Source organism: Nycticebus coucang, chromosome 14 (genome assembly GCF_027406575.1).
Source record: "Nycticebus coucang isolate mNycCou1 chromosome 14, mNycCou1.pri, whole genome shotgun sequence".
NCBI classification, from domain to species: Eukaryota; Metazoa; Chordata; class Mammalia; order Primates; family Lorisidae; genus Nycticebus; species Nycticebus coucang.
Genome location: NC_069793.1, coordinates 86,022,149 through 86,036,641, shown reverse-complemented (window position 1 = coordinate 86,036,641; position 14,493 = coordinate 86,022,149). Strand labels below are relative to the sequence as shown.

Below are 14,493 nucleotides of genomic sequence, written 5' to 3'. Positions count from 1 at the left end.
CCTAGCTACTGGGAGGCTGATGCAAGAGAATCGCTTAAGCCCATGAGTTTTAGGTTGCTGTGAGCTGTCATGCCACGGCACTCTACCAAGGATGATATAGTGAGACTATGTCTCCCACCCCTCCCCCCCCAAAAAATGGTCAAGATATCAAAGTCATTCTCTTTTACATTCTCTTGTATTGTATGTTCTGTTTACTCTTAAGACTACTGTAAGTGACCAGGAGAGACTATGCTTCATACATGGCTACACACAGCTGACAGCAATTACACTCACAGAGTCCTTCTGAACATAAGGAAAAAAAAATAGTAATAATTACTAATTAATTAGTGTTAATACCAGATTCACAAAACTTTTGAGATTAGGATAAGAAAGAATCTGGAATTATACATGTGATGTTTATTTTGCTTTGGCACTGGCAGAACAGCAGAAGAAAAGAACGATGCAATCTAGAATTAAGATGTATATGGAGGGTAATTAGGCTGTAACTATAGAAACAATGACCTAGTATTAAATATCTATGACTTAATAGTAAAGATCTAAATTTCAATTAAAGAATGCCTGTAAAAAAAGAATAGAGGGCCAGGCGTGGTGGCTCACGCCTATATCCTAGCACTCTGGGAGGTGGAGGCAGGTGAATTACTGGAGTTTATGAGTTTGAGACCAGCCTGAGCAAAAGGGAGACCTTGTCTCTAGTAAACATAGAAAAAAACTGAGGCAAGAGGATAGCTTGAGCCAAAATGTTGGAGGTTGCTGTGAAGTATGCCGCCACGGCACTCTATCCCCCCAGGGTGACAGTTTGAGACTCTGTCTTAAAAAAAAAAAAAAAATAGGGAAAGTGTATAACATCACTACATTTTAAAAGATGGTAAAGATGGCATTCTAGTTTTCGATCAGATGTGTAATACTTGTTCACATAGCATCAGTGCATCATAGTGGAGAGTCTTTGAATTCAGTTTTATAGAATGAGGTATAATGAAGCTATTTTGAATTCTTCCTGGATTAAAACATGTAAATAAAATGGTCTTGAAATTATTCTTAATCCCCATTTTTTCCCCTAAATGCTATTAAGATATCAGAAAACTAGAGCATGAATATCTGTAGTCAACCTGAACATAGAAAACTACTTGAGAACAAATGTGGGAGGGAACCTTGGTCTATAAACTGGTTATATGGCCTGGACTGTCCCAGGGTCCTCAAACTTTTTAAATGGGGGGCCAGTTCACTGTCCCTCAGACCATTGGAGGGCCGGACTATAGTTTAAAAAAAAAAAAAAACTATGAACAAATTCCTGTGCACACTGCACATATCTTATTTTGAAGTAAAAAAACAAAACGGGAACAAATACAATCACACCGCCACATGTGGTCCGCGGGCCATAGTTTGAGGACCCCTGGGACTCCAGACTCTGTGTGTCAGAAGATGCAGTGATGGAAGGCCTTTAGGCAGAGTTTATTTCTATCATTATAACAGCAGAGAACTTATGAAGAGAAGGTCCAACAGGGAAATGACTTTTGGCAAGGGATAACAAAAAGAAAAAAAGTCACCAGACATAATGGAAATGGAGACATATATGAAATGGAATAACAGTTAAGCAGGTTCTATTTATAGGGAAATTCATGAAAGCAGATAGTCTTTCACAAGGAAAAGATGTGTGCTGATATTGTTTTTATCAGTCATGATGTTAAGCTTAAGAGGTAGCATCTCTAAACTCCAGTGCTTAAAAGTGTTACCTTTTTCATTGACCTATCTTGAGTCCTTCCTTAAGCATAGGTAGATTTTCTGCCCTCTGAATTCTGCCTTGGAGGGCTTTATGCTTCTTTTGATTTCTTCCAGTAAACCATTATAATTATCCCGACTCCAGGAGCTGTTGTCTAGTTTATTTTTGTACCCACATGCACAGATCTTAACATTTTACAAGTTAGTTCCAAATAACCTAATTTATTAATTAAAAACTGAACAAATAATTATTAACTTGGATCCTAAATCTTTTCTAGGATATTAGGAATTTACGATTTGCTCATAAACCCGAGGGGCGGACAAGAAGATCCATATTTGAGAATCTAATGAAATATGCATTTCCTGTCTCTAATAACTTGGTAAAATTTTATCTTTGGAAAATCTATATTAAAAGCATTAATATAGTGTAAAGAAACTTGTCTAGGTTATCTAGAAATTGTACATTTACTTCCCTGCTTTGACATTTAACCTGACAGTATTAATGACCTGGTATATCTCACAAATTCAGAGCAACTTATTTTTGTAATGACTGTCTTTAGTGTGCATAGTACTATACAGGGTACACGGTATTTCCACGTTCATTAACCTACACTAGGTTAATGAATAGTGTAGGCTAATTCTAATCTCTTGAACCGATTTCTTTTGTGTGACTAAAGAAGCTGGATGAACTGATTTCTGAGGTCCATGCTAGCACTTATATACTGGAATTATATGATTTTGCTATCCAGGGCATTTCTGTGATGAGAAGCATTATGTGGTCTTCATTAGAATTTGAAGTCTCCCTTTTAATTGGGAGCTGAGAGTTAAGACTGGCGACTTGAGAAGGAGAGGTAGACAGGCACCGAGTTCCTGTGATGTCCTCTTACCAGTGGTCGGCTCTCATTAATGTTACATCATTTTACTTCCATAGTCACCCTGTGGTGATAGATATTATTTATCCCTGTTGTAGAGAGGAAACAATTATCAAGTAAGCAATTAATGCAAAGGCACAGAGAGAAGGGAATAGAATTTGGAATCAACACCTGTGCTCTAACTCCAGTTCAGTGTTTTTTTTCATCATAGTTATTTTGGCCATTATGTCTGTATAATTGACAAACTAATTTTTTTTAGTATGCAGATTGCATGCCAAAAAATAACAACCTTATTCAGTATGTTTTAGGACATGTAGCATAAACTTTATTGCTGCTTGAATGTTGGTATCCATGGTAATTACCAGGCCTGACAATTAAATTTGTGAACTTGCCACCGTGCATTTATGTTGGCAGCACCATGAAACCTGGTAAGGTTTCATAACTTTGGTGTATTAGTGTCTCACAGTTGTGTTCATGTCGACATGTGGTGGTGTCTCCTTAAGAGTCATTCATTATTGTTGCATACTTTTGTGTGCTGTTGTGAGAATGTTGGAGTTTTTTTCCTTAAACCTGGCAAGAATGGAAGTGAAATCAAGGACATGTTAGTCCAGGTTTATGGGGATAATGCCATGAAGAAAAAGGCAGTGTGCAAATGGGCTTTCTGAGGGGAGAGAAAGTCTCACTGATGAAGAGAGGTCAGGAAGGCCAGTAACAAGCAGAACTGACAAAAACATTGCAAAAGTTCGTGAAGTTATGTGTCAGAATTGTCAGCTGACTATAGGAAGCATGGCAGACCTAGTTAATATCAACAGAGAAACAGCTAGGAAAATCTTATCTGAAAGTCTTGGCCAACCACTCAATGGCTTTTGCATCATGGACACATCAGTTCACTTGGCACTGTCTGTGAGGGACTTTCAGCCAGTAAACAAACAATTGTATTGGAACACCCTCCCTACTCACCCAATCTGGCCCCCAGTGACTTTTTTCTTTACCTGAAGATAAAGGAAATATTGAAAAGAAGACATTTTGATGACATTCAGGAAATCCAGGGTAGGTAATATGGCAATAGCTCTGATGGCCATTACAGAAAAAGAGTTCCAAAATTGCTCTGAAGGGTGGCACTGGCACTGGTGCATAGCTTCCCAAGGGGGATATTTTGAAGGAATAGTGATATTCAGCAATGAGGTCTGTAGCACTTTCTCTAGGAAGGGTTCACAAACTTAGCCTTGTATATCAGAAGATGTCTTTTTAAATGTAATCTTTTACCATTTAGAAGTAAATCTACAAAACATACCAAAGATATCCGAAAGAAACATGATATTTTGTATTTGATAAGTTTGTTAGTAGATGTCTGGGCTTTTCTACTATGTTTGAAAAATAATGTAAAAGAACAAAGTATTTCAAAGTTATGGAATAAAAACTAAATATAAAAGGGAAACAATATAAAGAATTCTTATAGATAAGTAAATGTAAACTTTGGGTATGATAAGGATATGTTTCTCATTCATTACTTTCATAAATGTCTTTTTTAAGCTATTAATTTTGTTTACTTTTCTGTAGCCTCTTTTTGCTTTTGAATACAAAGAAATATTCCCTGAAAGTGGTTGGAAGCTGTATGACTCTCTTTTAGAGTATAGAAGGCAGGTATGTTCTTCTTTTCTTTCGACTTTAGTATTTTATATCCTTTTCCTTACAAAGACAACTTCATGGGTAGAAGTAAACAGCTTTACATAGGTTTTTTTGTTTGTTTTGAATGAACGCTAATCCTGATTGTGCGGCTTCCTTTTCTTTGAAATGTTTTTCAGAGTATGCCAGTGACCTTTTATGAATATTTACTTATCTAAGAGTTTACAAGTCTATACATTTGTTTCAAAACTGTTTAACAATCTTAAAGATAAAATTAAGGTGATATGGTTTTCACCGCACTGGCTTGGGTTGATTGGGATGGGGTAAGAGGAGAAGGGTGAGGTCGTGAACTTAATTAAACTTGGGTTACAGCCCAGTTTCTTCTTATAAATCACTGTGTGACTTTGGGCAGACCATCCCCAGAAATTCAAAGTAATATGGGACCCATGTAAGGTTTCATCACTTAAGCAAGATAAAAACAAGTCATGAAAGGCGGCACAGGTGGTGTAGCCAGCGAGAACCTGAGGGACCCAGACGTGTGCACACACCCTGTCTGGCTCACCCATGCATAGTAAGCGTCAACATCTACGAAGAGGGCCAGGATGTGGCCCTGAAGCCAGACGTGGAATACCCCAAGTGGCTATTCTAGATGCACTTGCCCCCCCTCCCCCCCCAAAAAAAAAGCTGGAGGCGCTGGACCCTAGGGTGCAGGAGTACTTGCGGCTGGTGCGGAAACCAAACATCTGGTGCCACAACTGGCTGAGCAAGAACAAGAAGTTCTAACAGGAACAGGCCAGAGCGCCCTGAAGGAGGGCCCAGTGGGACACAGCATTCTCCTACCCCACCACCGAGGACTTTTTGTTTTTCTGGAGAACACAGACTTGGGGTTTCTGTGTATCTCCCCCAGCCCCAGTAAGGCTGGACTCTGGATACTGCCTGATGTTGAGCCTGCAGGGATGTGGCTTCTCAGTCCAAGGTGCCCCATCCCTTGAGGTCCTCAGTAGGCTTTTCTCCCTGGGTCCTGGAGTTCGTTCACTCTGCCTGGAGCCCCCACTCCAAACCTGGAGGGGCAGGTGGTCCTAAGTTAAGCCTCTCTTGGTTGCCATGGATTCTGTCTGACCAAAGCCATCAGAATCAGAAAAGAGTCTTTATGGGCTACAAGAACTAAAATGACATTCAGGCTCTAAGACTAATTCTGTCCTGCCCTCAGGGAAACTCCTCCTCTTAGAGGGACTCTGGGCAGCAGGTTATTATGTCCCTGTGAGCGCCCTCCCTCAGGTGTTCTCAGAAGGCTGGAAGGCCTGGCTGCCTGCTTCCTCCTGCCCCTGGTTCCTTGCAGCTCTCAGACAAAAACATAAGCTATAATGCCCCACTGCCCCTGCCAACCCCCCCCAACCCCCCTCCCCACCCTGCTCCTTTCCCTCCTCCTCTCCACCTCTGCTTCAGCCACAAAGGCCTCCCTGCACTAGGCGTGGTCCTGCCCCAGAGCTGCTGCTGGCCTGTGCACAGTCCCACACTCAATATTTAATGAATTAATAAATCTGTTAACAAAATTAGGTGCCAAAATGAACTCATAGCCCTGCCTTACACTATCTAATCCTAAAAGCCTGGTCACCACAGGCCGGCAATAAAAATACTAGCGCTTTGTATAATGGAGATAAGAGAGGTTGCATAGGATAGCTTTTGCCCTGCTGTCTTTTAATGCTTCAGTTAGATAATTTGTCTTTTGTTTTATTTCACATGTAGGGAATTCCAAATGAAAGCTGGAGAATAACAAAGATAAACGAGCGATATGAACTTTGTGATACTTACCCTGCGCTCCTGGTCGTGCCAGCAAATATTCCTGATGAAGAATTAAAGAGAGCAGCATCTTTTAGATCAAGGGGTCGTATCCCAGTAAGTACCAAGCTTGGATGACACTTTGCTTCTATACGATACGTAATGCTGAGATTAATGAATGCGAGAATGGAGACTCTGGCATGGATATTAAATAATGGCACAGAATTGCATGGCTCCTCACTGGGAGACAGCATTTGCCCTGTATGTTATTCACTGTTCGTTTATCTTAGTATACATTTTTTTAACCATGTTCTTTTAAGCCATAGAAAGAAGAAAACTTTACAAATTTATGAAAATAATAGGATGTGAGGAAGATCAGAGCTCAAATTTAGGCACAAAATTCATAGATTCTAAAGAGTTGAACAGTTCCACTGATAATAGTGAGTGGAACTTAGCCCTGTTTTAATGCATATTTTTTGGTTAGAGACAACAATTCTCAATAGTCATTGACTTTCCAAAGTCATTATCTGACTAAAGACTTAGACCAAATTTTCCATATGGCAGAGTTGGCTTGAAAGGAAGGTGATAAGTTTTCTTTGTAGCCTCAGATATCCTTTCGTGGCCAGGCTTAGGATCCGATTAGAAAGGAGAGTTCATCGAGTATAACAGAAAAGCATACAAAGAGTCTGTTACCATTGTTTCTCTCATTAAGGTTTTATCATGGATTCATCCTGAAAGTCAAGCCACAATCACTCGATGTAGCCAGCCCATGGTCGGAGTGAGTGGAAAGCGAAGCAAAGAAGATGAAAAGTACCTTCAAGCCATCATGGATTCCAATGCCCAGTCTCACAAAATCTTCATATTTGATGCTCGGCCAAGTGTTAATGCTGTTGCCAATAAGGTGAGATTAGCTTACAGTAATTAAGATTAGAATTACAGTCTCATGAATCAGTTGAGTTTGGCAGGGGCCACAGTGAAGTAAAAATAGCTCAGGTGCTAACGTGTGGAAGTTCTAATCTTGGCTCTTCTACTTGATGATGTGAATTTTCAGTTAGTCATTTTATATCTCAGTTTGCTCATTGGTAAAATGGGAATAATAATACTGAACAGAGTTATTTTAGGAGGACAATTAAAAAATGGTGCCTAGCCTTGTGCTTAGTTATATAACAACTAGGTGTTCGGGGTTTTTTAAGATTCTTTCTCCCTTCTCTAAATGTGACAACTACCTGAGCTTTTGACCGATGGGTGTCTCTGTACAGAACTTCTTTAGAATACGGAAACGGTGCTTACAGTTAGCTGCTTTCTCCTGTGGAATAGATGTTAGTATTGTGGAAAGAGGAATTCTGCTTCAGTTGACAAAATCTACCATAAAGGAAGGAAGGAGAGAAAAGGTGCAGCTTAGCTTTAAGAAATCACCTATTTTTTACTCCCAATGGGCAATGTGTATGTTTTATCAAAAATTAGCTAATTCAGATAAGCAAAAGGAAGAAAATATTTTACAATATCCAAGCACCTTTAACTAAGGGAGAAATACTTTAAACGTTGGTAATACTTCCAAACCTTTGTGTATATGCATATACACATATTACAAAAAAATTGGATGACTGTCACTTCCCTTTTTAAAAATTGATACTATTATTTTATATGCCAATAAATATTTTTATCTGTAACATTTTAATGGTATAGTAACTGTTGCTGGATATTTAGGTTGCATGTGCTTGGATTTTTGTTTTGTTTTGTTTTTGCTATTATAAACGATGCTTGGATGGTCACTGCAATTTGTGGAAGATGTACCTGATTATCCCATTCTGCTGAGCTTTTGAGGGTGTTGTCTGGTCAAGGCATTCTCTATTGAACTGTGAATACTCCCTCTTAAAGGAGACAGGGGAAGCACATGGCATCCTAAACATTATCAGGTAATATTATTATGAGGCGTAAAACTAAAATGAGATAATGCATATGTAAGCCCCTTAGTCCAGGGATTGGCACATATTCTTCCTCCTTAAGCTTTCTACCGTGAGTTGGCAGGAATGAGATTTGGGGTTATTTTCTAGGACGAGAGAAAAGGGAGAGAGGACTATAAGGCAGAAAAGGTAGTAGGGTAAAATGTTAGATATTTCCTCACGTTTCTTTTTTAATTCTTCCCACACATACCTCATTATGGCAGTTCCTCTTTTGTTAAATTGCAAATGCCTACGTCATTGTTGCTGCACAATTTTTAACACATTTTTAATAGTTTAATGAATGTTTTCTTTCTTTTTTTTTTTTTGAGACAGAGTCTTACTATGTCGCCCTCGGTAGAGTGCTGTGGCGTCACACAGCTCACAGCAACCTCAAACTCTTGAGCTTAAGCGATTCTCTTGCCTCAGCCTCCCAAGTAGCTGGGACTACATGTCCCCACCACAGCGCCCGGATATTTTTTGTTGTAGTTGTCACTGTTGTTTAGCAGGCCCTGGCCGGGTTTGAACCCACCGGGCCTGGTGTGTGTGGTTGGTGCCCTAACCCTTGAGCTACAGTCACTGAGCCAAGTTTTAATGAATTATTGTATGACAAATGCCCTTGCAGCCATGACTCATATGAAGAATTAAGACTTTGCCAGCCACTAAGTCTTCCACATGTGTCCCCACCCTGATGAATTTTACTTCTGCCCCACTAAAAGTAACCACTGTGCTTTTAGACTAATCATTTCCTTGTCTTTTTTCATACTTTTACTAAGTATATTTCCTTAGATTATACTTTAGTCTTAACTTTTATTTTTATTTTTATTTTTTTATTTTTTTTATTAAATCATAGTTGTGTACATTGATATGATCATGGGGCATCATTCACTAGCTTTACAGACCGTTTAAGTCTTAACTTTTAAAATATTATACTTGATCTGTCTTTAAGTCTCTCTTGATCTACAGCCCTCTCCTTGTTCATCTCTTTCTTTTACTTGTATTTTATCTGTAGAGTTCTCATAGTTTGGATTTTGATGATTGCATTATGGTGTCGTTCAACCTTTTTATGTCCTAAATTTCTTTGATGAATCCAGAGGTTTGTTGAGATTTAGGTTCAATCGCTTTGCCAAGAATATAGGTACACATAATTTGAGACTGGTCTTCCTTTGTGGGATGGGGACGTTAGCAACTGTAGATGTCCAGTGCCTCAGTATGTCCATTCATTGGGGGTTTCAAAATTCTAATTTCATAATTTGTTTTTTAGCTATTAGTTGAATTCTTTCTACAAGAGGTACTTTTACTCTTCTACAAGTAGCAATGTGCTCACAACCATTGTAACCAATTTTTATGCAGATGTCCTTCTGGTCATTTTTTTTTTTTCTTTTTGGTCTAAAGTTGTTCTGTAGTAAATCTTTCAGCAAGGGCTCATGGGAATAGCATTCTCCAAGTATTTGCTTGCTGACAGCAGCTAAAAGTCACTTGCACTGTATATAAAGGCCTTGGCTCATATTTGATTTTCTTGAGTATCTTAAATACATTACTTCATTTTCTTTTGGAAAAAAAGTGTTAGAAAGGTTGATGATAAAGTGAATATTAATATCTTTTCCTTCTAAGTGGCCTTCTCAGTTCCTTCTTTTTGCCTGAATATCCAAAAGATTTCCTTTTTTTTTTTTTTAGTCCAGTTATTTTGCTAAATATGTCTTCACATTATGTGGTTCAGGTTTGTATTCTCAGGTGTGCATGTGTGCTATTTCAATTTGTAATTTTCAATTTTTTAAAAAAGATTTCATGAGCATTTCCTTTCATTATAATTCTTAGTATTTGTTTTATTTCCTTGCTGTGGCTTTCTTCTTCAAGCATTCTTGTTAGTCATATGTTGGCTCTTCATTACCTGTCTTATCATTTGTCACTTTCTCTTTAATTCTTTCTTTGTTTTTCTGTTGTATTTTTAACCATCTATTTCTTCTAATTTAGTATTATATTTATTTGTTCTTGTGTTTCTTTTACTTTAACCTTCATTTCTGAAATGATTTTTTTCTTTTGTTTATAATTTGTCCCATGTTCTATTCTTTCATTTCTTGAGTTTTTTTAGGATATCAAAGTATGTTTATTTTACATTTTAGAAAGAGAGAGAGGGAGTGAGAGAAGGAAAGATGGGGGGAGGCGAGAGAGTAAAGAAGTAAGAAATTGGCGTGGAGTCCCAAGGAAGGAAGGAGAGTGCTGCCCCGTTTCTGAGTTTTTAAATTCTGATTTTTGTGGGTTTTCATGCCTGATCTTATTTTAAAATGTCTTCACTGTGCTTAAAGACTGAAGCCTTTAGTTTTGTAGAGCACTGTCTGTAGGGATGTTACGAATGCTGTTAATTTTATTTTAGAATAACTTATATGAAGTTTGACCTTGATCTTCTGTTACTCATTTCTAGAAAAAATTAGTTTTCCTGAACTTTTAAAAGGAGTTAGAATGCATGACACAAAAGTTAGGTAGACACAGAAGTTACAAGGGCTAATGACTGACCTTCCTCTTCTACCAGGGCTTGTTTTCCGTTATTTCCTGGCTGTGTCCTCTCTCTCGCACCCTACACCTACACCAACACTTACACACCTACCTTAACTCCACCTGTCCCCACCGACACCCCTGGCACCTGCCCTCACTCTTCCCCCTTGTCCTTTTCCTGCCCACAGATGTCCTTTATCTGGACCTGGTCTTCTGTTGTCTCTGTCCTGCTCAATCTTGGTTCTGCATGTAGCAAAAGAGATCCCTGCCTGGTCATTAGGAGAGTTTGTAAGGGTTAGATTGCTATCAGCCACCTTTTATACTCATCAGCTGTTAGAACCCCTCCCAGTTTGAGCTGCACTTCTTAATCTTGTGTGTTTTCTTGTAATTCTAGAAGAAAGCCGAAGTACAGAAGCAGAGCAAACACTAAAAACTGAAAGACCTTGGTGTTCTTCAGTTCTTGGGTCTGTCCCATGCCTGTCCCTTTCTTCTCCTTTCTCCCATTTACTTGTGGCTATTGGTGGCTTGCCCTGCCTGTTGGCATTTTGGGGTTTCATGGTAAACTTTGTCACTTAATTCTGTTTTAAATATATGTTGTGTGTTTTACTCTTTAGCACTTTTTTTAAAAAAATAAATCTTTATGACTGTATAATTAATTCACCATAAAACACACTATTTTAAAGTATGCATTTTGGTGATTTTTAGTTTATTCACAAATATGCACAACCATTACTACTACCGATTTCAGACCATTTCGTTTGTGTTTCTGTGATGGGCTTTGTGTGTCAGCAGAGACCCACAGCAACCCCGTGAATTTTGTAACTCTGCCAGGTCTGACTCTAAACTATTAATATTTCCCAGACCCTCCATGTCAGGAAGGAAGTCTGAACTTCTTTTGGTAATCTGTTGTTGGTTGTGAGTTGGTAAGTCTTGTTGTTTTTAGAGATATGGTTCATGTGATCACTTAACTCTACATAACTACATATGCTTCTCCAGTGTTTGTTTCTATAATGTTAGGGCTCTAAGAAGTGTGATTTTATAAATGAATCAGCTGGGAGGTTAGAGAATATTTTGTGCGTGAAATATTTTAAGAAAGCAAAAAGATTAAGTCCAGAAAAATTAGGTTTTCCTTTCGAGTTATAGCTTATTTTGAACACCAAATATTTCCTCATTCTATTTTGTAGATGTAGATTTAAGTCTTTGAGGATAGGAGTGACAATAGCATTCTCTCTTCTCTTTATTTATAATAAAAATAATTATGTAATTTAAAATAGAAGCAAATCATTATGATAGAAAAGAATTTATTTTATCAATATTAAGATTAAAATGGAGGTGAAGAGATAGCGTGAAGAAGCCTGGTGAACCAGCTATGTTGTCCATGCACGTGAAACTTATAGTCTAATGATTCCCATAAATATGAAGGGAAGTATTCTGTAAGAAGTTATGTTTGGGTAGAATTTGAAACCTGGTAGGGGAAAGTTCAATGCTTTAAAGTGTTCAAATACTTTCGTATATGAAAGTACATTTAATTTTTATAATGGTCACATAAGAAAGTCAGGACGAGGGTAGCGCTTGTGGCTCAGTGAGTAGGGTGCCCACCCCCATATACTGAGGGTGGTGAGTTTGAACCCGGCCCCAGCCAATCTGCAACAAAAAAATAGCCAGACGTTGTGGCGGACACCTGTAGTTCTAGCTACTTGGGAGGCTGAGGCAAGAGAATCACCTAAGCCCAAGAGCTGCAGGTTGCTGTGAGCTGTGACGCTATGGCACTCTACCAAGGGTGACAAAATAAGACTCTGTCTCTTATAAAAAAAAAAAAAGTCAGGACGAGTATATATTCCCATTGCCCTGAGCCATCCACATTTCCCCATGGTGTTTTCCTAATTACCATTAATATATGTCATCTTTTATGCTCTTGGGTATTTTATGGCTTTTTCATGGATGTCCACATATAATGGATATGTATTCGTTTATGACTTACCATGACATGTGCCTTTTTCCAGGCAAAGGGAGGAGGTTATGAAAGTGAAGATGCTTATCAAAATGCAGAACTAGTATTTCTGGATATCCACAATATTCATGTGATGAGAGAATCCTTACGAAAACTTAAGGAGATTGTATATCCCAACATTGAGGAAACTCACTGGTTATCTAACTTGGAATCTACTCACTGGCTAGAACATATTAAGGTGGGTATATGTTACTGTTTTCCAAAAACCATTAATACACCTTTGTCAATATTGCCTCTTTTCTTATAACTGAAATCAATATGAAGGTAGGTTCCTAAACAGTAAAAATAGATAAATGCTTTGATAATTACAACTACTTCTAGATTTTGATGTTTCCATTGTACTTCTTTTTCCCCCGTCCCCTCTGAATTCTCTTTATCCTTCAGACCCTAGTTCACATTTCTTCCATAAAGCCTTCTCAGATCCTATCCATTTCCATTTTCTCTGAACTCTTCACTTTGTGTTTAATCATGTGCTATTCCGTCCTTCATTTATTGCTCTTGTGTGTCAACCGCTGTACATGTACACTGCTGACTCATGAAAACCAGGACTGGATCAGTCATTTCTTTTTTGTCGTCTCAGGAGTTAGGGTAGTACTATCTGTGTGAATAGGTACTCAAAAAAACAGTTATTTCATGATTTGTGAGGGAAAAAATAACACCCTTATTAGGAAAATTAGGTGGAGTAGTTGAATGAAGGATATCATGTGAATGCTAAATCATCTGGAGAGTACTGTGTCAGTGCTAATTTGCCTAACATGATGAATACTTGAAGCATCAAACTCTTATTTTAGTTAATGTTGTCACATACTTTTTTGGATACGGTTTGAATTTCAGTAACATAACCTACCAATATACAGACTTATGTTACTACATGTACACACACATAAATATTACAAAATAAATGGAAATATGATCTTTTGTGTTAAGAAGGATGAGACTTGTACTCATATTAAAATCTCTAAAATTCAGCCAAAATTGAAGAGAAGGCCAAACTGAACTAGTAAAAATTATAATTATGGATTATGTTTATTACTCTCTTCTAGAAACTTAGATGCTTGAATACAGCAAAGTGTAAACACTACTCAGAGAACATGTTCATGTGGCCATTTATTAAACAGCATAGTGTGCAAATGTAAAACCGTAGGACTTGACTTGGAACTTAAATAATTGCCGTTTGCTTGTGAAAATTCCAGGTGTTTCACTAGCAGGTAACAACGTTGTCTCCAAAATGCTGGCTGTAACAAAAGCAAGTTTCCCTAGAGTTAAGACCTAAACTTTGGCAGGATTACTTTCTTCTCCCCACCCCAGCCCTTATTACACCCACAAGGTTTACCCACTCACACTGTTCTAATCTCACCTCAGAGAGGCCTTTCCCAACCACTCCATACAAAACGATAGCTCTGTCAGCACTGCCGATACCCTGTATGGAGCTGTTTCACTTATTGCTGTCTAATAATGCTATATATGTCCTTATCTACCATTTGAATCTAGCTGGATTTGCCCAAGTAAAATGTAAACTTCATTAAGCAATTCCTTTCTTCTGTTCTCTGCCCCTTAAACAGCACCTAGAGTGGTGCCTGCCCATAGTGAGGGACTCCCATCATGTTTGCTTAGTGAATGCATTACTAAGTAATTACTTAGTACATTACTACTCTGGTTATCTTTCTGGTTGGCCATAGCCTTTTGGGTTAGTTCTGAAGTCTGTATATGCATTTGAATTATGGGTGGAACTTAACTTAAAATAAATTAGGATCATTGGAGAACGGCAGAATGGGGCTAGGTGCTTAATGCTTACAAAACGTCTCTAAAGCAGTTAAGTTTGAGATTGCTTCAGAGTACCCCATTTCTGGAATATCAAAGGGAGGTTATCATGAGACTTTTTTTTTTTTTTAGGACACATTAAAATTTGCTTTCATACTTCTTTGGGGAAAAAAATCACACTTTTAGTGAATGAACAAGAAACATTTTTACGCTATTATTTTTATCTACCATGCCATGAATTCATAGGAAAGAGGTTCCAGTAGCTCAGGGAGGCACTTTGCCATTGAATGTGACA

At 38.1% G+C, this 14,493-nt stretch overlaps 1 protein-coding gene across 6 annotated transcripts in view; it reads left to right on the top strand.

The window, feature by feature from the left end:
- MTMR2 (myotubularin related protein 2) overlaps window positions 1-14,493 on the top strand; it is a 94,682-nt gene that overhangs the window by 67,266 nt on the left and 12,923 nt on the right. For all 6 annotated transcript variants that reach the window (XM_053560191.1, XM_053560190.1, XM_053560196.1 and 3 more), the window contains 5 exons: window positions 1,995-2,096; window positions 4,149-4,232; window positions 5,961-6,110; window positions 6,706-6,894; window positions 12,430-12,615. In XM_053560191.1, the coding sequence (XP_053416166.1) occupies window positions 1,995-2,096; window positions 4,149-4,232; window positions 5,961-6,110; window positions 6,706-6,894; window positions 12,430-12,615 (711 nt within the window). The remainder of the gene's footprint in view (window positions 1-1,994; window positions 2,097-4,148; window positions 4,233-5,960; window positions 6,111-6,705; window positions 6,895-12,429; window positions 12,616-14,493) is intronic.